The following is a 25128-nucleotide window of genomic DNA, read 5'->3' on the forward strand; positions in this document are numbered from 1 at the left end:
TGCTCATTGTGGACTAATGTTATTACAGGAGTCCCTCGGGGTTCAGTGTTGGGTCCATTATTGTTTTCTGTATTTATAAATAATATTGATGATGGTATATACAGCTTAATGTCCAAGTTTGCAGACGATACAAAAGTTGGCAGGGTTGTTAAGGACCTACTGACGCTATGCTGCTGCAACAGGATCTGGAAAGGTTGAGCAGATGGGCTGAGAGGTGGCAAATGAAGTTTAACATTGACAAATGTAAAGTACTACATATGGGAAACAGCAACCCCAGAGAAACGTATCAACTCGGTGGTACTACACTGACAGTGGTAGAGAATGAAAAGGACCTGGGGGTAATTGTGCCGGCAGATATGAAGGTCTCTGAGCAGTGCAGACTGGCTGCAAGAGTAGCTCGTGGTGTCTTTTCAATGATATACAGGAATTTTTCTAGCAGGGATAAGGAGGCGATTATTCCCTTGTATAAGGCAATGATCAGGCCACACCTTGAGTACTGTGTACAGGTCTGGAGGTTTCATTTCAAGAAGGATGTAGAGCTGCTGGAACGAGTACAGAGAAGGGTAACAAGGTTAGTGAATGGTACAAAGGGTTGCTCTTACGAAGAAAGCTTAAGTTTTGCAAATTACAGTGTCTGGAGACTAGGCACCGGCGAGGTGATCTGACAGAGGTGTATAAAGCCTTGAATAGTTTGAGCATGCTCAATGCTGATAGGATTCTGCATTTTGCTCAGAATAATCACCTGAGAGGGCATAAATTCAAATTGAGGAAAGACATGTGTAGGATAGATGTCTGGAAATTTGCCTTTAACCAGCAGGTAGTTGGTTGGTGGAACAGACTTCCATCCCTTGTTGTGGAAGTTGATAGCCTAAATAAATTTAAGGCTGAGCTGAACAGGTATTTCGAATGAACGGAGGGGTGAAGTGGAAGTTTTTTTTTTTTTTTTTTTTTCCTGGCTGATGCTGCATAAGCTTGCTTTCTTGCATCATATACCTCTACTAATGCTAATGCTATTTAGAAAGGAATCCAATTATACTACAGTTACTATGTGGGTTTGTTAAGGAACAATCTTCTCAGACCCGTCTGATTCAATATTATGATGCAGTAACAAAGAAACTGGATGAAAAACATAATTTTGATATCATACACTTGGATTTCAAGAAAGCTATTGATACGTTTGCACACTAATGCTAATGCTAATAAAAGACTGCTATACAAATTGGAACAGTTTAGCATTATTGGCAAGTTACTGCTCTAGATAAAGGGAAGGTTGAGGAGAATATAGAGAGTGGTTAATAATGGACACTGCTTTTCTTGGATTAATGTTCGTGTTTATACTCCAGAATGACCACCAGCTCAGTAGAGTTTACAATAAATCAACAATACAAATGTTAATTGTATTACCCATCCACTCAAAGAATGCATGCTACTGCTTGTTTGTTGTTATTTTGGTTTTTAGGAGCATTAGCAACTAGGGCCATATCGCTCCGGGGATATGTGGTGGTCATATCCACGGAGCGATATGGCCGGGGATATGTGGTGGTCATTCCCTGACCTTTCTGCATCCTCCGTATTTGGTGGTCATGGGCTCGAACCCTGGTGTAATCAAGAAGCGTGTGCTATGCACTGCTGCTCCTGCTCACCTGGCTGCTGAGGTGCCACGCATGCTACTGCACTCTCACTCTTGACCACTCAGCTACACCAGTGCTGGCTCCTTTTTTTTTTTGTTTTCTATATTTATTAATGATATCGATGGAAAGTATATCAGGCATAATGTCTAAGTTTCAAGGTAATATACTCAACAAGATCTAGAAAATTTAGGCCGATTGGCTGAAAAATGACAGTTTAAGTTTAACATTCATGAATGCAAGATACTGCATATGGTAGCAATAATTCCAGATTAACATACCAACTGTGTGGTACTACAATTAGCATAATGGAAAATGAAAAATACCCAGGGTAATTGTGCAGTCAGGTATGAAGTTCTCTGAAAGGTAAGTTTACAGGATAGCTAATGGGATTTTGAATGTGATATACAGGAACTCTGCTAGCAGGGATAAGGTGGTGACTATCCCATTGTATAATGGCAATGGAAAAGGGATTGAATGGGTAGTTACCAAGACAGGCTTCAGTTCTGCAAATTGTGACATCTGGAGACTAGGCACCTACAAAGTGTTTAAGGCTTTGAATGGGTTGAGCAAGCTCAAGGCTGATGGCATTCATCCTCTTGAATGGATTGAGCAAGATCAATGCTGATGGCATTCTAGAAGTATATATATCTCCCCTCATTCTCATGAGGAGATATAAATTCAAATTGAGGAAAAATGGTTGCAGGATTGATGTGCAGTTTTCAGCCAGTGGGTGGTTGATAGTTGGGACAAACTTCCATCTGCTGTTGTGGAGGGTTTTTTTATTTTTTATTTTTTTTCTGGCTGATGATTTATAAGCTTGCTTTCTTGCATCATGTGCGACTACTACTAATAATTAATAATAGTAATAACTATTACAATTAATGATGAGAACAACTAATTTGTGTGACTCTTTTGCTTTCCTTATATACCAGTCTGAGTCAACTGTTTTTATGGGAAGGTGCAATGGTATACGCAAACAGGGGTCTCCGGATACTTTTTTGAGGTGTGTGTGTGTGTGTGTGTGTGTGTGTGTGTGTGTGTGTGTGTGTGTGTGTGTGTGTGTGTGTGTGTGTGTGTGTGTGTGTGTGTGTGTGTAATTCACATGCTGAACAGTTTTAAAGTAATGCAATAATAATACATGTACTTACTTGATTAATATCCCAAGACTTTACTATTTTAATAGTAGCAAATATCATGTTTTGCCTAAGTCTGTGTTGTTTTGTAGTCCACAGGTTAACCACCATTTCATAACTTCTTTTCAAACTAAAACAAATTTTAGAAAAAAGCAGATAATCGAAACATTTCACACCAATATAATTGTTCGTTAAAATATTTATTTATTTTATCTAAATAGAAATGCACAAACTTCATCACACCAGACAAAAAAGTAGAAGGACATGCTGATGATAAACATTGGTTTTAAGAAAAAATATAACCAAAACTAATGTACAGTAGAGTTACAAAGTACAAGGGTTAGGTTCCTGGTGTCCCCACACCACTCAAGTGAGAATTTGCTTAAGATGGAGTTATCTCTACAGAAAACTATCAAGATAAAATTAGGAGAACTCCTATAAACAATGTGCATGTGTAAATAAACTTTATTTGTTTAAGTTAAATGGTCACAAATATTAAATACAGTCAGGATGAATCCATCCTCATAAAGGGTGCACTTTTAGAGGAGGCCATGTTTAAGCTATCACACACATTATCATCCTTTTTAATCCATAAAGTATAATCTACTTCGTGTGGAATTTTTACTCTTCAAAATTGAAAATTGAACAAAAAACTGATATTGTAAATCCACTACGATATCGACCTTCTCCTTTCATTCATTCCCTTTCCCTCTTACCCATCACTGAGTACTATCATAATATAGACAAGTATCACATAATTAAGTACAAATCAGGGGATCATTTATGCATAAGTGCAGTGGCATACTTTAAATTTGCGCACTTTGAGACAACAAAGGTCTCAAAATGATGACAGGTGCCTGATTTAAATTAAGCCCTAGAGCAATGCAAAGTTATTTTTGTAAAAATGAAGTGTTCTGCATGCAACGTTTTTCCTTCATTTTTTAAGTTATGTATCGTTAAACTAAAGCAATTTGCAGTCATGAGTTTCAAAGAAATTAGTGATTTAATAACCAATGTCACATTTCCCAAAACCATTTAGCCACTGCCTATTATTGCCTTATCTTGTTATGTCTGGATCAAAACCTCTCATCAAATTGTAATTATTAGTAGTGTTAGCATAAATTTCTGTTTAACATATATGGTAAATCTTTACGCTAAATACACTGAAAGGATAGATGATGGAATATCTGGTTCCTGGGCAATGGAACACTGTCACCCCTCTCGCTAGTGGACGAACCCACTGATTGACAGGTAAACAGGTACACTGCATCATTGCATTCATTAGAAGGTAATTCGTTGCCAGATAACGTTGTGAAATCTGCAGATTTATTTAACAAGTACAGGTCAATGCTGAAAAAACGTTGCAAGTTAGAGTTAAATTTGAAAGTGTCTGCAATTCTGCCCAGACACAATAGGAGGGAGTATATGATGTCAATCAATTCGGCAATGGAGAGATTGTGCAAGGCTCACAGGGTACAATTTTTTTCAGTGTGGTCTGTGCTTACTAACAGAAGAGACTGCTTCTACAGGGATGGGATACACTTAAATTGAAAGGATGCAAGAATATTTGCTAATACTATCGAGGCAATGTTAGATGGGTCGGAAAACTGCTAGATTGGGTGGATTCACAGACTAAAAGATTGACGATAGCCGCAGGCAGAGGGGAAAGTGATTCTTGCACTGCTTCTATTGCAATGAACAGCCACATAGAGAGCAAGTTCCTGGTGATTTCTAGAGCTGCTGGGAGTCATCATGGAACAAATAAATATATGGGCTGTGTTAGGGTAACTAAGAGTAAGAACAAGTGCATGTATACTTGCATGTAACTAGAAGTAAAATTGATGAATTTGAAGTGCTGTTCAAGACATCAAAAGTGGATATTGTTGGGATATCAGAGAATTGCAGAATTGGAAAAGCAGTGCAGAATTGGTATTTGGGGAGTACAATGTGTACAGAAAGGGAAGAGGGGGGTTATGCTGTTAGTTCAGAAACACATAAAATCTAAGGAAGTGCATCAAGTTGACAAGGGGTGGACAGTGCAATGTTGAGTCTGTTTGGTGTGACATAAACACCAGGAAAGGGAAAATGAGAGTAGGAGAATGTTATAGGCCTAATCACTCTGATGAGTATAATGAACAGTTGTGCAGAGAAATAGAATGGGTCAATAAATCAGAATATTGTTATCCCCCATAACAATAAATCTTGTTATGGGGGATTTTAACTTTCCAGATATTGATTGGAATTTGTGGGTTGGTCACTCAGACACTAGCAAGGCTTTTGTGGATTTACTGGATGAGTGTTTTCTACGTGTTCGAGGGGCAACCAGAGGGAGTAATACCCTTGATCTGATTATCAGCAATGATTATTCATGCATTAAGAATATGCAGAAAAAGGAACAACTAGGTGAGAGTGATCACAGAGTACTGATGTGGGATTTACTTAAAGGTGTAACTACCAACATGGGAAAAGGGAAGAGGTTTTTGTTTTTGTAAAGGTGACTACAGTGGTTTCAGACAGTTTTTAAATTCTATACAGTGGGATCAACTAATGATGTTACCAACAGTGAATCCTAAACGGGAAGCCTTCAGGGAAATAATTTTGGAGGCTACTAGGCTTTTCATTCCAACTAAGAAATACTGTTCAAGGTTTAGGCCTAAATTGATGTCAGATGAATTAATGAGGCTAGTGGCAGAGAAAAAGAATATTTGAAAAATAATAAGAGGAGGTGGCCATATTTGATCTCCAATGTGTGGGCCTTTACACGAAGACAAATGATCACTATTTAAGTTTCAGGTTTAACCCGATTCAGTAATTTTCATTCCTGTGATCACGACATACGGTCGAAAAGCGTTGTCAGCTTCAGAAAGGAAAATCGTTTTGAATATTTTCATTAGATTCTTTTAATTGTGTTAATTTGATTTTTAATTGTTTTATATTGATTTGAATTGTGTTAAATTGTTTTTTTAATTATTTAATTATTTATATTTTACTCTAGTGTACTGGTAAGTTGTCGATTTTTTTCGTTTTTTCCATTTTAATTTCTGGAGGGTATCATACAGAAGTGTTCTATGTACTACATTGAGGTATACTCCTCTTATTATTTTACAAATATTATTACCAACGCAGAACGTATTGAGTATTACAGCTCTGATTCAAACTATCTAGAGAAAAAGAATATATGGGATGCATATATAGTATCAGGCGACACAGAAGCCTATGGCAGGTATAAACTAGTCTGTAATCAAGTCACAAAGGAGGTTAGGCAGGCGAAGGCAGATTATGAGAAATATTTGGCAAACGATGCAAAGAAAAACAGCAAGGAGTTCGTTACTTAAGTAAACTGTCAGTAATGTAATGATCACTGTCAAGCTGAGCTTCTTCAGAGAGACCTAGATAGACTTCAAGAATGGTCAGAAAAATGGCAGCTGTGCTTTAATCCAACAAAGTGTAAGGTATTACACCTGGGAAACAGTAATCCCAAAATAACTTATTCACTTGGTGGAGTTCAACTAAACCCAGTACTGGAGGAAAGGGACTTGGGTGTTACGATACGGTCAGACATGAAATTCTCTGAGCATTGTAAACAGGTTGCAAGGAAGGCCCATGGTGTCCTATCGATGATCTATCGAACTTTTGCAAGTAGAGATAGGGACGTGATAATCCCATTATATAAGGCCTATGTTAGACCACACTTGGAATACTGTGTTCAAGTATGGAGACCGCACCTAAAGAAAGACATCGAGCTTCTTGAAAGGGTGCAAAGAAGGGTAACTCGCCTGGTGAGATCGGCAAAAGGGCGTCCGTATGAAGAAAGACTTCGAATATGTGGGTTGCAGAGTTTGGAAACTAGACACCTTAGGGGAGATTTGATTGAGGTGTTTAAGGCTCTGAGAGGCATCAGTAAAATGAATGAGGACAAAATTTTCAAGATTATAAATGATGCTAGAACTAGGGAACATAAATTCAAGTTACGCGGGGAAATGTTTAGATTGGACTGCAGGAAGTTTTATTTTAGCCAGCGAGTTATAAATTACTGGAATAAGTTGCCTTCATGGGTGGTAGAGGCCGACAGTTTGGGGAAATTCAAAGGTCATCTGGATAGTACTTTCGGGTAAGGGAAGCGCATAGGATGATAGGATTAATTTCCTTTTTATTTAATTTTTAATTTCATTTTATTATTTTTATTTATTTATTAATTATTATTATTTATTTATTTATTTAATTTTTGTTTTTATCATTGTTTTGTTCGGATTTTTTTTTTTTTTTTTTTGGCTGGTGCAGCATAAGCCATAGGCTTTCTTGCACCATACGGCCGTTACTAATACTAATACTAAACTCTAGAAGGAAAGGGATGAATCAGATTGGACCACTTAACATAGATGGGGTGACTATTAATGATCATCCTCAGGTAGCTGATAAACTGAATGAGTATTTTGCATCTACATTCACACATCAGCAGTTATTCAATGAGGGGAGTGCCAGAAGTTGATCTAAATAAACAGTGAATTCTAAATAGGAAGCCTTCAGAGACTTAACTTTCAAGAATACTAGGCTTTACATACCAACTAAGAAATACTGTTCAAGCCTAAATGGATGTTGGATGAATTAATGAGACTCGTGGCAGAAAAGAAAAATGCATGGGATTTTTCTTCTCTTCATGCAAAAATGCATGGGAGCATCATAAATTATCAGGCAACACAGACACCTATATCAGATATAAGCTAGCCTGTAATCAAGTCACAAAGGAGGTTAGGAAGGCGAAGGCAGATTACGAAAAATCTTTGGCAAAGGACACAAAAAAAACAGCAAAGAGTTCTTTACTTATGTAAACTCTAGAAGAAAGGGAATGAATCAGATTGGTCCACTAAACATAGATCATTCGATTATTAATGATCCTGCTCAAGTAGCTGATAAACTGAATGAGTATTTTGAATCTACATTCACACATGAGCAGTTATTCAAGGAGGGGAATGCCAGTAAGTTTATCAAACTCTAACAGGGAGCAAAGTGATTTTGTGAAAACTGAGGGCAAAGTGGAGGAGAAATTGTTGAAGTTAAACATAAAAAAGGCACCACAAGGAGATGGAATCTACTTCCCTTGTTGCCAGTGGCAACAAGGGAAGTAAGCAAACCCTTAGCCATAATTATGAGAGCATCCTTAGAGTCAGAGGAGGTCCCCATTGACTGGAGATGTGCAAATATATCCACAATTCACAAAGGTGGTTCGAAGGGTGACACAAATAATTATAGACCTGTCAGTTTAACTTCTGTTCGTGGGAAAATAATGAAGTCACTGGTTAAAGAGGTGAAACAGAATCACCTAGACAAGACTGCAGTAATAGTTCAGACACAGCATGGGTTTGTTAAGGTGAAGTCTTGTCTGACCGATTTTATTGGATACTACGATGTGGTAACAAAGGAACTGTATGCAAAAAATAATTTTATATCATACACTTGGATTTCAGGAAAGCTTTTGATACTGTTATTTATGGAGAACTGCTGTACAAATTGGAGCAGTATGGCATTAAGGGAAAGTTACTGCAATGGATAAAGGGATGGTTGATTGGGAGATGACAGAGAGTGGTAATAAATGGACACTACTCTTTATGGACTAATGTCATTAGTGAATCCCAAGGATTCGGTGCTGGGCCCATTGTTTTGTGTATTTATCAATGATATTGATGACGGTATATCAGGATTAATGTCCAAGTTTGCAGATGATACAAAGGTTGCCAGGGTTGTTAATAACAATAAAGACAGTATGCTACTGCAACAGGATCTAGAAAAGTTAGACAGATGGGCCGAGAAATGGCAACTGAAGTTTAACTTTGACAACTGCAAAGTACTGCATACGGATAGCAGTAAACAAAACAACAGCCTGCCTTTAACCAAGTAATTAGGAGACATTGTTTTATTAGGAGACTCCATTGTCAGGGAAACGGGGAATATTTTTTGTAATAAGGACAGGTGGAGCAGAATCAGGGTATGTCTGCTGGGGGTAACTATTGATGATGTCACCAACAGATTGTCAGATTTTAAAGGGGGTAAAGAAAATATAATTATTCATGTGGGGACAAATGATATTAAACGTACACGATCTGACGATTTGTTGGAAAAATACAGGACCATGCTGAGGAAATGTCGCGAGCTAGGCCATAATGTCTATGTGTCTGCAATTCAGCCGAGACACGATAGGAGGGATTATATGTTAAGAGCCTTGTGGATTAACTCAAGACTTGAAGGAATCTGCAAGGCTTTAGGGGGTAAATTTCTATCAGCATGGCCCACACTTGTAGGTAGAAGGAATTTGTTTTGTAGAGACGGGATGCACTTGAACAAAGGTGGTGCAAGAGTTTTTGCCAGTATTATTGAGGATACCTTAAAGGTTCAGGGAAACTGCTAGTTAGGGGGGGGGGATGTGGGTAATACTGACACACGTATATCTAATAATATTGGTCAATGTAACTCTTGCACATACCTTAAGAGTTCTTATCTGTTACCCCAACAGGACATATTATCTAGTTGTTCTGGGGGTAAACACGTTTCACGTGAGCGGGTAGCTAATATCAGGGAAGAGCCTAAAAAAACTTCAAGGGTTGTGTTAGGGTTGTTAAATATACAAGAACAGTAAATCTTAATTGTTTGTACAGTAACATTAGAAGTGTCTTCAATAAAATGAGCGAATTCGAACTGCTGGTTAAAACAAGTAACACAGACATAATAGGGCTTACAGAGACGTGGTGCCACCTGGAAATTGGAGATGATGAGTTTAAGTACGGCTTGTATAATGTATTTAGGAAGGATAGGGTAGATAGAAGGGGTGGTGAGGTAATGCTTCTCATCAGAAGCAGCCTGAGTGCGATGATAGCTTCCCGGATTCAGACATTTCACATGCTAGTATAGAGTCTGTATTGTGTGAAATAGTTGGAAACAAAGGTATAATGCGAGTAGGAGTAATCAACAGACCAGGTGATGGTGAAAATTATGAGAAAAGCCTCTACATGCAAATGGAATGGGCAAGTAAGCGTCAATGCCTTATTATGGGTGATTTCAATTTGCCTCTAATTGATTGAAGTAAATGGGAAGGAAACTCGACATGGGGAACAAAATTTTTAAATCAACTAGACGACTGTTATTTGTATCAACATGTCAGGGAAAGTACTAGAGAAAAGAATATCCTAGGCCTCATAATCACACATGAATCAGATATAACAGGGCTGACAGTAGAGGAACCAGTAGCAGGAATTGATCACAGAGTTCTACGGTGGATGATGACGAGAGAGGTAACAGAAGTAAAAGGCAAAGGAATGGGTTTTAATTTCAGAAAAGGAAATTACGATGCCTTAAGGTACTACATGGCCTCTATTAACTGGGTAGATATCGTGCAGAAAATGAATACATTTGAACTGTGGTGCGCTTTTAAAACATTAATCACAGATGCCTTGAATGCGTTTATATACCATTAAAAAAATACTCCACGAGGAGGGTTCCAAGTTGGATGAATAGTGAAGTTGCCACATTACTTGAGGAGAAAAAAGGTGGCATGGAAAGGTTACAGAGCAATAAAAAGTACTGAAGCCTATAACAGCTACAAGGTGATGTGTAATAGAGCCACAGAAAAGGTTCGACAGGCAAAGGCAGTTTATGAGAAATCACTAGCAAACAGAGCAAAGAGGGGGGATAAAGAATTCTTCACATATATAAATTCCAAGAAGAGCAGGACAAACCAGATCGGACCTTTACGTAAGGGAAAGGGGATAGTATTAAATACACCAGCTGCCATTGCAGATGAACTCAACAGTTATTTTGCATCGATATTTACAAATGAAAAACCTTTTGTGGCAATGGGAAATTGTGGGAGCGAAATTAAAAAATATGTAATTAATGATATTGAAATTTCGCAAGATTATTTAATGAAAAAACATTCGAGCCTACAGACTAGTAAGGCTCCTGGAGTTGATGGAATACACCCTATAATCTTAAGGGAGGCGGCAAGTGAGTACATTGAACCATTGAGGCTAATTATGCGAGCATCACTAGACTCTGGGGAGATTCCTTTGGATTGGAAAAGTGCAAATGTATCTCCCATACATAAGGGTGGCTCTAAAAGTGAAGTTGGAAATTATCGACCTGTCAGTCTGACTTCAGTAGTAGGGAAAATCATGGAGGCAATGATCAAGGGTGGAATTCAGGATCATTTGGATTGAATTGAAATTCTCAAGGATACTCAGCATGGTTTTGTAAAGGGAAAATCATGTTAGCATTAGCATTAGTAGAGGCATATGATGCAAGAAAGCAAGCTTATTCAGCATCAGCCAAAAAAAAAAAAAAAAAAAACCCACTCCCATTTCACCCCTCCGTTCGTTCGAAATACCTGTCCAGTTGAGCTTTAAATTTGTTTAGGCTATCAACTTCAACAACAAGTGATGGAAGTCGGTTCCACCAACCAACCACCCGCTGGCCAAAGGCAAATTTCCGCACATCTATCCGACATCCGTCCTTCCTCAATTTGAATTTATGCCCTCTGAGGTGATTATTCTGAGCAAGATGAAGAATCCCATTGGCATTGAGCATGCTCAAACCATTCAAAGCCTTATACACCTCTATCAGATCACCTCGCCGGTGCCTAGTCTCCAGACTCTGTAATTTGCAAAACTTAAGCCTTTCTTCGTAAGAGCAACCCTTTGGTCCATTTACTAATCTTGTTGCCCTTCTCTGTACCCGTTCCAGCAGCTCTACATCCTTCTTGAAATGAGGCCTCCAGACCTGTATACAGTACTCAAGATGTGGCCTAACCATTGCCTTATACAAGGGAATAATCACCTCCTTATCCCTGCTAGAAAAATTCCTGTATATCATTGACAAGACACCATGAGCTACTCTTGCAGCTCATCTGCACTGCTCAGAGAACTTCATATCTGCCTGCACAATTACCCCCAGGTCCTTTTCATTCTCCACCACTGTCAGTGTAGTACCGCAGAGTTGATACGTTGCTCTGGGGTTACTGTATCCCATATGTAGTACTTTACATTTGTCAATGTTAAACTTCATTTGCCACCTCTCAGCCCATCTGTTCAACCTTTCCAGATCCTGTTGCAGCAGCATAGCGTCAGTAGTGTCCTTAACGACCCTGCCAACCTTTGTATCATCTGCAAACTTGGACATTAAACTTGATATCCCATCATCAATATCATTCATAAACACCGAAAACAACAACGGACCCAACACTGAACCTTGAGGGACCCCACTAATAACATTAGTCCACGTTGAGCAGTGTCCATTGATTACCACTCTCTGTCTTCTGCCACTCAACCATCCCCTTATCCATAGCAGCAATTTGCCTCCAATGCCACACTGCTCCAATTTGTGCAGCAGTCTTCCATGTGCAACAGTATCGAAAGCCTTTCTAAGATCCAAATATATAATATCAAAGTTATTCCCTGCATCCAGTTCTTTTGTGACTACATCATAGTATCCAATCAAATTGGTCAGGCAAGACCTGCCCTTAACAAAACCATGCTGCGTCTGAGCTATAACGGAATTCTTGTCTAGATGATCCTGCAGTGCTTCTTTAACCAGTGCCTCCATTAATTTACCTGGAACAGAAGTTAAACTAACAGGTCTATAATTACTTGTGTCAGCCTTTGATCCTCCTTTGTGAATTGGGGTTCCATTTGCACATCTCCAGTCTATGGGTACCTCCCCTGAGTCCAAAGAAGCTCTCATAATTATGGCTAGGGGTTTGCATACTTCCTTTGCTGCCTCCTTTAATATAACTGGATAGATCCCATCCACCCCAGGTGCCTTTTTTATGTTTATCCTCAACAATCTCTCCTCCACTTTCCTCTCAGTTATTACAAAATCATCCAGCTCACTGCCAATGTTTACTTTACCTACATCATTCTCCTTCCTGAATAACTCCTCATGCGTGAATGTAGATGCAAAATACTCGTTTAGATTGTTAGCCACCTGAGCAGGATCCTCAACTGTTGAACCATCAATATCCAGTGGACCAATCTGATTCATCCCTTTCCTTCTCAAGTTCAAGTATGTAAAGAACTCTTTTCTGTTTTTCTTTGCATCCTTTGCCAATGATTTTTCGTAGTCTGCCTTTGCCTGCCTAATCTCCTTTGTGACTTGGTTACAGACCAACTTATATCTATCATAGGCTTCCATGTCACCCATTAATTCGTATGTATCCCATGCATTTTTCTTCTCTGCCACATGTCTCATTAGTTCATCTGACAACCATTTAGGCCTAAACCTTGAACAATATTTCTTAGTTGGTATGTAAAGCCTGGTAGCCTCCAAGATTAGTTCCTTGAATGCTTCCCATTTTGAGTTTGCTGTTGGTAACATCATCAGTTGGTCCCACTGCACAGAATTTAAATACTGTCTAGGACCATCATAGTCTCCTTTACGAAAACAAAAACCCTTCCCTTTACCTCTGATGGTAGTTACCTCCTTGAGTAAATCCCACTTCAACACACTGTGATCACTGCCACCTAGTGGTTCATTTATCTGCAGGTTCTTAATGCATGAAGAATCACTACTGATAGTCAGATCAAGAGTATTGCTCCCTCTTGTTGCCTCACGAACATGCTGATGTAGAAAACAATCATCCAATAAATCCACAAAAGCCTTGCTAGTGTGCGAGTGACCAACCCACAAATTCCAGTCAATATCTGGGAAATTAAAATCCCCCATTATAAGACTCTCTGATTTACTGGCCCACTCTATTTCCCTGTACAATATCTTATTATACTCATCAGAGTCATTAGGCCTATAACACACTCCTACTCTCAATTTTGATTTCCCTATGCTTATGTCACACCAAACTGACTCGACACTGCCCTGTCCATCGATGTCGACTGGCTTCACTTCCTTGGACTTTATGTGTTTCTTAATTAATAGCATAACCCCTCCTCCCCTCCTGTCCTGTCTATCCTTTCTATACACATTGTATTCCCCAAATTCCAGTACCGCATTACTTATATCTGTGTGACACCACGTCTCTGATATCCCAACAATATCTGCCTTTGATGTTTTGAGCAATACCTCAAATTCATCAAATTTATTTACCAAGATGTTTAGCAAATCTGGTTCTCTATTTCGAAAGGGTCACTCACGAGCTGGATTTAGGGAGTAATTTCAACATTGTTTATTTAGATTTCAGCAAAGCTTTTGACTCAGTCCCACATGAGCGGTTGCTTTATAAGCTGGAACAGGTTGGAATCACTGGGAAATTCCTTAGATGGATAGAAGGATGGCTTCAGGGCAGGAGGCAGAGGGTTGTGATAAATGGCTATTCCTCAGATTGGGCTGATGTAAAAAGTGGGGTTCCCCAAGGATCAGTATTAGGACCACTGTTGTTTTTAATTTTCATAAATGACATTGATGAAAGGATAGAGGATGTGTTGTCTAAATTTGCAGATGATGTTAAAATTGGTAGAGTAGTTAATGATCACTGTCAAGCTGAGCTTCTTCAGAGAGAGACCTATATAGACTTCTGGAATGGTCAGAAAAATGGCAGCTATGCTTTAATCCAACCAAGTGTAAGGTATTACACCTGGGAAACAGTAATTCCAGAATAACTTATTCACTTGGTGGAGTTCAACTAAACCCAGTACTGGAGGAAAGGGTCTTGGGTGTTACGATACGGTCAGACATGAAATTCTCTGAGCATTGTAAACAGGTTGCAAGGAAGGCCCATGGTGTCCTATCGATGATCTATCGAACTTTTGCAAGTAGAGATAGGGACGTGATAATCCCATTATATAAGGCTTATGTTAGACCACACTTGGAATACTGTGTGTTCTAGTATGGAGACTGCACCTAAAGAAAGACATCGAGCTTCTTGAAAGGGTGCAAAGACGGGTTACTCGTCTGGTGAGATCAGCAAAAGGGCATCCTTATGAAGAAAGACTTCGAATATGTGGGTTGCAGAGTTTGGAAACTAGACACCTTAGAGGAGATTTGATTGAGGTGTTTAAGGCTCTGAGGGGCATCAGTAAAATGAATGAGGACGAAATTTTCAAGGTTATAAATGATGCTAGAACTAGGGGACATAAATTCAAGTTACGGGGGGGAAATGTTTAGATTGGACTGCAGGAAGTTTTATTTTAGCCAGCGAGTTATAAATTACTGGAATAAGTTGCTTTCATGGGTGGTAGAGGCCGACAGTTTGGGGAAATTCAAAGGTCATCTGGAATTTTTTTTTTTTTTTTTTTTTTTTTGATTTGGTAGTTGTTGGCGCATCGACTTCTGTGGCCATATTGCACCTCCCAAGGTTTTTGCAGTACTTTGATCCAAGCCCGAGGCGGGAATCGAACCCGTGACCTTTGGGTTGCCGGGCAGGTACTTTACCCACTCGGCTAGGTCATCTGGATAGTACTTTCGGGTAAGGGAAGCGCATAGGATGATAGGTTTAATTTCCTTTTTTTTTTTATTAATTATTATTATTATTATTTATTATTATTTTTTTTTTGTTTTTATCATTGTTTTGTTCGGATTTTTTTTTTTTTTTTTTTTGGCTGGTGCAGCATAAGCCATAGGCTTTCTTGCACCATGCAGCCATTACTAATACTAATACTAATACTAACCCAAGGGGAACGTATCAACTGTGTGGTACTACACTCAGGGAGGTGGAGAATGAAAAAAACCTGGGAGGGTAATTGTGCAGTCAGATATTAAGTTCTCTGAGCAGGGCAGATGGGCTGCCAGAGCAGGTCTTAAGAGTTTTGTTAATAACATATAGGTTATGTTATTTTGGTTTTTAGGAGCATTAGCAACTAAGGCCATATTGCTCCGGGATATGCGGTGGTCATTCCCTGACCTTTCCGCATCCTCCATATTTGGTGGTGACGGGCTCGAACCCCAGCCTAATCAAGAAGCATGTGCTATGCACTGCTGCTCCTTCCCACCTGGCTACGGAGGAGCCAATGATATATAGGAATTTTGCCAGCAGAGACAAGGAGGTGATTATCCATTTGTATAAGGCAATGGTGAGACCACACCTTGAGCACTGTATACAGGTCTGGAGGCCTCATTTTAGGAAGAATGTAGAGTTTCTAGAATGAGTAACAAGATTGGTGAGAGGAACAAAGAGGTGTGCTTACGAAGAAAGGCTTAAGTTCTGCAAGTTGCAACATCTGGAGACTAGGAACCTGCGAGATGATCTGATCGAGATGTACAAGGCCTTGAATTGTTTGAGCAGGCTCAATGCTAATGGGATACTTCCACTTGCTCAGATTAAAAACCTGAGGGGACATAGGTTCAAATTGAGGAAAGACAGTTGTAGAATAGATGTGCAGAAGTTTGCCTTTAGATAGCAGGTGATTAATTGCTGGAACAGGCTTCCATCTGTTGTTGTGGAAGTTGACAACTTGAATAAATTTAAGGCCGGACTAGACAAACATTTGGAGTGACCGGATGGGTTAAGTCGGAAGGGTTTTTTTTTTTTTTTTTTTTGTGGCTGATGCTGTATAAGCTGGCTTTTTTGCATCACATGCCTCAACTAATGTTAATGCTAGTTAACTGACTGAAAGAGAGATGATAGGGGTGCCCAATGCATGGGTCACTCTATCATGGAGGTGGTAAAGAAACTGCACTATTCCCTTTTGACAGCATCAAAAGTGTATCAAGAATATGCCATTTCCGGAAAAACATCTCATCATGGATAGCGTTGTGAGCGGAGAAAGGTGGTGGATGAATGTGGTTGTTGATGTCTGTCTCGCATTGTTTCAGCCAACTGGAGAGTGACAATAGCACAAATCACTGCCGACTTCAATGAGGGAGGTGCTAGAAACATCCACAAAGACCATCAGGCGATCATTAGCCACAATATGTTATGTGAGCCGCTGACTTACCAGAGTCCCATTGCTAACACCACAACACAGGACTCTACGCCTGAACTGGTGAAAGAACATTGGCACTGGACCTTGGATGATTCCAGTTGGATCTCCTGGTCCGATCAGTCCCATTTCGAGTGGATGGGAGGGTATATATCTGGAGGGAACTGCATGCAGCTATGCACTTGTCATGTCAAAGGAACTGTTCAGGCAAGTGGATGGTCGGTAAGAGTCTGAAGTATGTTCACCTGGCACACGTTAGGACCTCTGGTAAATTCAGACACATCTCTGAATGGTGCAGGTTATGTGTCCATCCTTGCAGACCATCTGCATCCCTTCATGGCCATCGTGCACTCAGAGAGCAATGTGCTTCCACACACAGGCGTGATGACTAGAACATGGTTCAAAGAGCATTCCACAGATTTTACCACCATGGAATGGCCTCACCGTTCCATGGTGAACCCTGTGGAGCATCTTTGGGATCCAAGTCTTCGGATCCACCTCCCAGGAATGTGAAGGAATTATGGATGGTGAGCAAGCATAGATGGAAATACCTGTGGGACGATTTCGTGATTTAGTATACTCAATGCCTCACCATGTGACTGCCCTTATCTGGGCAAAAAGTGGGTCTACCCATTACTAGACAGGTATCCCATGATTTCTCTCCATTCAGTATACAAGGGTTAGTTCATAAGTAATGGCTCCTGGGTGAAATATACATTTTGTAGTTCAGTTAGCATCAACAAGTTTTATATATTGCTAGTGTATATATTATGACATAAATATGCTAAAGTAAAAGTTTCTGTCTGTTACAGATCTGAAGTTATGAACAATTAAACTGATGTCTGTTTCTCCCAGTGGTTAGTGTCAGAGTTCCTTTTCAAGTCAGGAAAAAACACAGCTGTCCAGATTCGTGATATATTGAAGAAATGCTTTGTTTGTTTGTTTGTTTGTTAATTGGTTTTTAGGAGCATTAGCAACTAAGGCCATATTGCTCCGGGGGATATGTGGTGGTCATTCCCTGACCTTTCCACATCCTCCGTATTTGGTGGTCACAGGCTCGAACCCTGGTGTAATCAAGAAGTGTGTGCTATGCATTGCTGCTCCTGCCCACCTGGCTACGGAGGCGCCTTGAAGAAAATGCACCAGCAGCAAGAAATTATTCATTAAAGAAATGTTTTTAGGCTTGCACATTTTAAAGGAGTCACAGACATTTATAACCAGCCACAGCTCTGATATTTATAACCAGCCAACATTTTTACATTGAAGAAATCACAAAGATTTTGTATGAAATGATTCAGAAAGACAGAGAAATAATCACATGCAATGATAAAGAAAAATGTGGTTAAAACGAGGTACTCCAGCTGTACACAATAGAAATGAAATACTCCGGACAGGAGAGTAATAACTTTTAAAAGGCTTGATAATGAACAACCATTATTCCAAACACCATTATATGTAAAGAACATCTCTAACATCTCCAGTAAATAAAAAAATGTTGAATTGCCAAATTATCACAAAAAATGATGGACACATTATTTTGGGTAGACAAGGCCCAATTTCAGTAGATTTTTTAGAGAAAAGTCAGATTATAAATATGGAAAAATATTGCCAAACACATTGTTATGTGTGGTTCCAATACATACTGTGAGACTATAGACAGACAATGAACCTTGTATCACCAACATATATTCCTCTAAAGCATCAAAAAACTTTAGGCATCAAGTTCTTTTAAACTCTATGCAAAACGTTTATATGCCTGAAATGGTTTTTGCAATGCCTTCTGGCCAATTAAACTATTCAAAAACATTGTCACTGATATTCAAAGAACAACTCCAGCATGCAGGCACTTTATTCATAACAGAATTTTTACAGAATACAGTCAAACTTGGTTATAACAAGCATCAAGAGACCGAAACATTTCCTGGTTATAACCATTACTCACTATATCAGAGATGAGTTAAATCTACCTTGTATTTTTTTTTAATTCTCAATAACTTGATAAAAAGATAGACTCAAAAAACCAAATAAATGTTAGAAAGAAAAAAAAAAAAAGTAGTATATAGCTACATATTATTTGTATTAATATACTTGTATAAACTACAATACACTTAATATTAAACACAATTTATTTGTCTGTAATTTTAAAACCATACACTTAATATTAAACACAATTTCTCCATAATTAAAAACAATTCCTTGTCAATCCATTCGGCCTTGGAAAGATTGTGCAAGGCTCAAAGGGGTAGAATTTTATTCAGCCTGGTCTGTAATTGTTAACAGGAAAGCCTACTTCTACAGGGATGGGATACACTTAAATAGAAAGGGTGCAAGAGTATTTGCTGATGCTATCGAGGCAGTGTTAGGTGGGCCAGAAAACTGCTAACTTGGGGGGGGATACAAGGACTAATAGATTAACAGTAGCCAATGGCAGAGGTGAAAGTGATTCTTGCACTGCTTCTATTGGAATGAGCAGAAGCCTGGAAAACAAGATGCAGGATATTTCAGAGACTGCTGGGAGTCATTGCAGTACAAGTAAACACGTGGGTTGTGTTAGGGTAGCTAAGAATAGGAACAGGTGCATGTATACTTGCGTGTACACAAATGCTGGGAGTTCGGTAAATAAATTTGATGAATTTGAAGTATTTCTCAAAACATCAAAGGCAGATATTGTTGGGATATCAGAGATGTGGTGTCACATAGATATAAGGAATGCAGAACTGGAATTTGGTTTTTTTTTTTTTTTTTTTTTTGATTTGGTAGTTGTTGGCGCATCGGCTTCTGTGGCCATATTGCACCTCCCAAGGTTTTTGCAGTACTTTGATCCAAGCCCGAGGCGGGAATCGAACCCGCGACCTTTGGGTTGCCGGGTAGGAACTTTACCCACTCGGCTAGCCCGGTCGGCCTGGAATTTGGGGAGTACAATGTGTACGGAAAGGATAGACAGGATAGGAAGGGAGGAGGGGTTATGCTATTAGTTAGGAAACACATAAAATCAAAGGAACTGAAACCAGTCGACACCATTGGACAGTGCAGTGTCAAGTCAGTTTGGTGTGACATAATAATTATAAATTTTAAGTTAGAATTGGCATTAGTAAAGGCATATGATGCAAGAAAGCAAGTGATATAGCATCAGCCAAAAAAAAAAAAAAAAAAAAAAAAAAAAGCCCTTCTCATTTCACCCATAGTTTGTCTGTTGAGTGGGAAAAGACAGAGTAGTAGTAAATGGATTTGTGGACTAACATTATTAGTGGATTCCCCCAGAGTTCGGTGTTGGGCCAACTGTTGTTTCGTATATTTATCAACGATATTTATGAAGGTATATCAAGCTTGTCAAAGTTTGTAGATGATACAAAGGTTGGCAGGCTTGTTAATGACAGTAATGGCAGTGTACTGCTGCAACAGGATCTAGAAAATTTGAGCAGATGGGTTGAGAAGTGGGAACTGAAGTTTAACATTCACAAATGCAAAGTACTGCATATGGGTAGAAGTAACCCCAGAAAAATGTACCAACTGTGTGGTACAGCACTTACTGTGGTAGAAAATGAAGAAGATCTAGGAGTAATTTTGCAGTCAGATATAACGTTTTCTGAGCAACAGAGCACGCCGTAGATTATTGTAAATGATATACAGGAATTTTCCTAGTAGGGAAAATTCCTGTATATCATCCTCATTTTAAGAAGGATGTAAAGCTGCTGGAACGAGAAGTGCAAAAAGAATAATGAATGGAACAAAGGGTTGCTCTTATGAGGAAAGGCTTAAGTTGTGCAAATTACAGTGTCTGGAGACTAGGCATCTGCGAGGTGATCTGTTTTTTTTTTTTTTATGAAAACCCCAATTAGTACTGTGCATGGGTTGAAGGAGAAGTATGGGGGGGAGGGGGATGCCAGAAACTTTGCTCTAGAGACTAAACATGGGTTTCACATTTCTTTGAGGTGTATAAAGTTTGAATGGGTTGAGCATGCTCAATGTTGATGGGATTCTTCCTTTTGTTCAGAATAATCGCCTGAGAGGGCATAAATTCAAATTGAAGAAAGACAGTTGTAGGATAGCTGTGCGGAAGTTTACCTTTGGCCAGTGGGTAATTGATTGCTGGAACAAACTTCCATCTGTTGTTGTAGAAGCTGATAAATTTAAGGCAGAACTAGAGAAACATTTGGAGCGAGTGGATGGGTGAAACGAGAAGTCGTTTTTTTTTGGCTGATGCTGTATAAGCTTGCTTTCGTGCATCATGTGCCTTTACTAATGCTAATATGTTGGTCACAGTGAATATACGTTTTCTTACTATTTTGGTCCTTGAGGTTGTCATAGACATTCTCTCAGATATGCCAAACAAGCTGTACCTGCTACCTGGGAGTCTAAAACGCTGATGGAACTGATATTCGGGTGACACTCAAGTCAAGTGGACCCAATTTCGGCGAAGTCCGGACGGTCTGCGACAGCCAAATCCTCTGCTTGCACCTTCACGATGGTGGGACTGTTAGTAATCCTGGATATAACCTCCATGCACAAGTACATGGTGGGTGACCACTCAGGTGTGAACCAAAGTAAGCAGGAGTCGAGGTGTGGCGCCCACACCACATGGAGGAATGCCACCCCTCTATGTTACCAGGCAGTACTAGGTGGCAGATGACTCACATGAACCGGTGAAATACCACCACTTTGCTTATTGGAGGCTTGAAGTGGTGGAACCCATGTTTAGTCTCTAGAGCTAAGTTCCGGTAAACCCTTCAGATCACAACAAGTACAAGAAAATTCATTTCTTGGAATTCTACTAAAATTCTTGAAATTACAGGAATTCTATTCCATAATTACTAAAGTGGCAATATAGTACTTTATAACTAATTGAATATTCAAAAATATTGCAGAAATTAAACTATTACATTAAATTAATTTCATTAAATTAAAATACAGGTAACCCTCGTATAACACAGTTATTAGGTTCCAGTAAAATTTGTGTTGTGTGAAACCATGTTATACAGGACTAAGGAAAAGTACAAAAAGGGGGGGGGGGGGGTTACGTTCCAAAAGCAACAAAAAAACAATATTTCATTAACGAAATGTTAACAACACTAACAAAAATACACCATTCTATATTTCGTGTATTTTCTACTCTCTTTAAAAAAATCAATAATCTGGGTTTTTTTGCTTTTGCTTAGTTCCATACGATAGAACTGAGCAAAAATGCTTAGTTCCATCGTATGGCACTAAGCATTTTTGAAGTTCCCTTTTGAACTTTGGGCTCCTTTCATTCAAGAATCTGCATTCAAAAAATAAGATTCTAATTGCTCGGCTAATGTTATGCCTTCCCGTATGCATTTTAGTGTAAAATTTGGAAGTTTAGAATTCATCTGCTCTATCATCCTCTGAACCGATTTGATTTTACCTCCGATGCCATTTGCACCAAATCCGCTATGCCGGCTTCTTTTTCTACCTTGAACATATTAAGTAATCATATATTTTTTTATTTTTTTAGGAGCATAGGCAACTAAGGCCATATTACTCCATGTATATTGTCTATAAATTGCATGTGTGCTGAGGTCAATTTTCTGTTTTGCTGGACAAAAAATCTGAATTTTCGGGAGAAAAAACCATGCTATCCTCACCCAAGCCCAACTAACTCAGCCGCTTTGGGAAAAGGACCCATAAAAACTCCTCCCTTCATGGACGTGAATCAACCTAGGCCTTTTCCAGCTGGTGTGGGGAGCAGGGCGATTCTATCAACTGTGCTACACACAAGGGCTTCAGTAGTCGTATCATCAAAACTTTCCCCTCCTACTGACATAGCAAGTTCTACTATCACACCGATTCCATTTTCTGCCCATTCGATCATATTTCCTGAATGAACTGACTCCAGGCATACAATTAAAGTTGATGGTTCTACTTCTTTCAGCGATAAGTATGATTCTGATACAGTCCACAATTGAGAAATGTTTCCATGCCTCCATTACTTCAATAGATTCAAAATCAATTTTTTTCCAAAATCCACTGTAACGATTTTCTGATGGAATGAGTTTTAAAAGTGGATAAAATGCCTTGATCTAATGGCTGAATGAAAGAAGTTGTATTAATCTAGTACAATTGTGGCGGTAGGAATGTAAGTTCAACGTTTGGACAACTTCAATCTTTTGGATGGCCTGGTGTGCTATCCAACAGTAATAAAACTTTAAAATCTAGATTTTTCCACAAGTTCAATAGCACAGAATGTAACACAGGGATTTCTTGATAATGTTTTCTTGACTAGTGAGTCAACAGTGGGGATTCAAAAAGAGTGGAAACACTGAAAAATTACATCCCAACATAATAGCATAGTTTTACCCAAACAAAAATACCCTGTTATGTGAGATTTACCAAAATTCTCTAACTGTGTTAGAGTGAAACCATGTTATATAACTACTAGGTTGTGTGAGGATTGCTGGAATTTATCAATCGTATTAGAGCAAAACATGGTAGAAGTACCGTGTTATACGGGGGTTGCCTGTATTCAATAAAATACAAAAGCTATCAACATGGCATGCTAAAATGAAAAGTACCTTTCAGCTAATTCCAATGCTTCTGAATTAGGAGGAGGGATAACAAAACATACACCAGGAACCATTCCCTCAGTTCCACTGGAATTAATTACCTACAAATATAAATTAACAAGTTAAAAGAGATTAACCTCAATGTAATTCTATCAAAATTCAAAAAGTCCCACAACGTGACCCTTAACCCTATCCATCAATTTTCATGAAACTTGGCAAGTTTGTTTGGCATCAAGACTATGCACGTCTACCAATTTCTGGTAACTGACATTTTTAAAAATTTTTGTTTCTCATAGGTTAATTTAGTTGCACATTTTTTCTTAATTCATAAACATTTACAGACTTTATTAAGAGCCATACAGTAAATTTATGGTTCCTTGAGAAGACTTGGCTGCAGTACTGATGTATGAAATTTATGAAATGAACATAAAATCCATTTTCTCAGTTTTCACTAGAATAAATTATCTTTATAGACTGAATATATTTTTTTTTTTTTTTTTTTATGAGAACCCCAAACACGAGAGGTATTATAACCTATAGCACTTAGTACCGTGCTTGGGTTGGAGGTTGAGAAGACGAAAGAAGATATTTGTTGATATTGGACTTGAACTTCTGTAGATTATGATTTTCAGGAAATACGTATGAAGGAAGGTTGTTCCAGAAAACAGCAGTTGAATGAATAAATGAGGAAGATGAAAAGTTGGTTCTGTGGGTTTGAAGTTGGACAGTAAATGGATGTTGGCTGGTGGCGGCACGTGTTTGGACTGTTTTGAAAGAGAGAGCGGGAATTATAGAAGCCAATTCAGAAGAACAGTGCCCATGGAAGTATCTGTAGAAGAGGCATGCAGCAGAAACAGTGCGTCTATGAGAAAGCGAGTGGAGAGACTCTGTGAGACATTAATTAACCTAACTGCCCTCTTCTGAATGGAATCAAGAAGCCTGAGAGAGGTTTTGGGGGCACCACCCCAGATGTGGGAAGAATATTCCATGGCAGGGCGGATTTGCGATTTATACAGAGTGAGCAGCTGTTTGGGAGAAAAGTAACGCCGAGAGCGAAAGAGAAAACCAAGTTTTTTAGATGCAGAGTAAGCAATATTTGTAATGTGCTTGTGCCAAGAGAGAGATTAGAAGTCAGGGTAATCCCCAAAAGAGATACATCATTTTGCCTAGAAATCGGAGTGTCACTAAAGATAAGCATAGGAGCAGAAGAATCCTTTTTGCGAGATATAAGACAAGATTGAGTTTTAGAAGGGTTGAAATCAACTAAGTTGTCTTTGCCCCACTGCAGATTTACCTGAAGATTGGCATTTAAGGAATTGCCAGCAGATTTTCGAGAACTTGAAGCTGATTGAGCTGGACAAGGTTTCTCAAAATGGAAAGTTGAATGCAATGTGCTATCATCGGCAAAACTATGGATAGGATTTCCAGTCAATGGAAGAAGGTCATTGATATACAAGAGGAAAAGAGTGGGGGAAAGAACTGAACCTTGGGAGACACCGGCATTAGTGGAGAAGTTAGAAGACAGAGAGCCATCTACCATCACCCTCAGTGAGCAATCAGAGAGAAAACTGGATAACCAATTACTAAAAATAGTTGGCAAACCATAAGATGGAAGCTTGTTTAGAAGACTTTTATGCCAAACACGATCAAAAGCCTTTGAGATGTCAAGAGCAACTACTTGTGTTTCACCGAACCTTTCCATTGAATTAGTCCATAAATGGGTAACATAAGCCAGAATATCACCAGTGGATCGACACTGACGGAATCCATACTGGCAATTGTTGATCAGACGGAAGGTTTCTAGGTAGTTTAAGAGTTGGCGGTTAATTGATTTCTCCATTACTTTAGAAAGAGTAGAAGTAATTGCAATGGGACGATAATTGGATGGGAGGGATTTGTCACCCTTTTTAGGAACTGGCTGGATATGAGCAAATTTCCAAGCAGAAGGAAAAACACCTTTGGAATAAGAAAGTGAAAAAAGGCGGCAAAG

General features: G+C 39.0%; 1 protein-coding gene across 1 annotated transcript in view; it reads right to left on the reverse strand.

Annotated features, from left to right (window-relative positions):
- shot (dystonin-like protein short stop) overlaps positions 1–25128 on the reverse strand; it is a 1739701-nt gene that overhangs the window by 1318875 nt on the left and 395698 nt on the right. The window contains exons 18-19 of the mRNA XM_090380932.1: positions 23148–23239; positions 2780–2894 (exon numbers count right to left, since the gene is read on the reverse strand). Coding sequence (XP_090237058.1) covers positions 2780–2894; positions 23148–23239 — 207 coding nt within the window. The remainder of the gene's footprint in view (positions 1–2779; positions 2895–23147; positions 23240–25128) is intronic.

The sequence above is a fragment of the Mastigoproctus giganteus genome, chromosome 9 (genome assembly GCF_048544385.1).
Source record: "Mastigoproctus giganteus isolate SK-2022 chromosome 9, ASM4854438v1, whole genome shotgun sequence".
NCBI classification, from domain to species: domain Eukaryota; kingdom Metazoa; phylum Arthropoda; class Arachnida; order Uropygi; family Thelyphonidae; genus Mastigoproctus; species Mastigoproctus giganteus.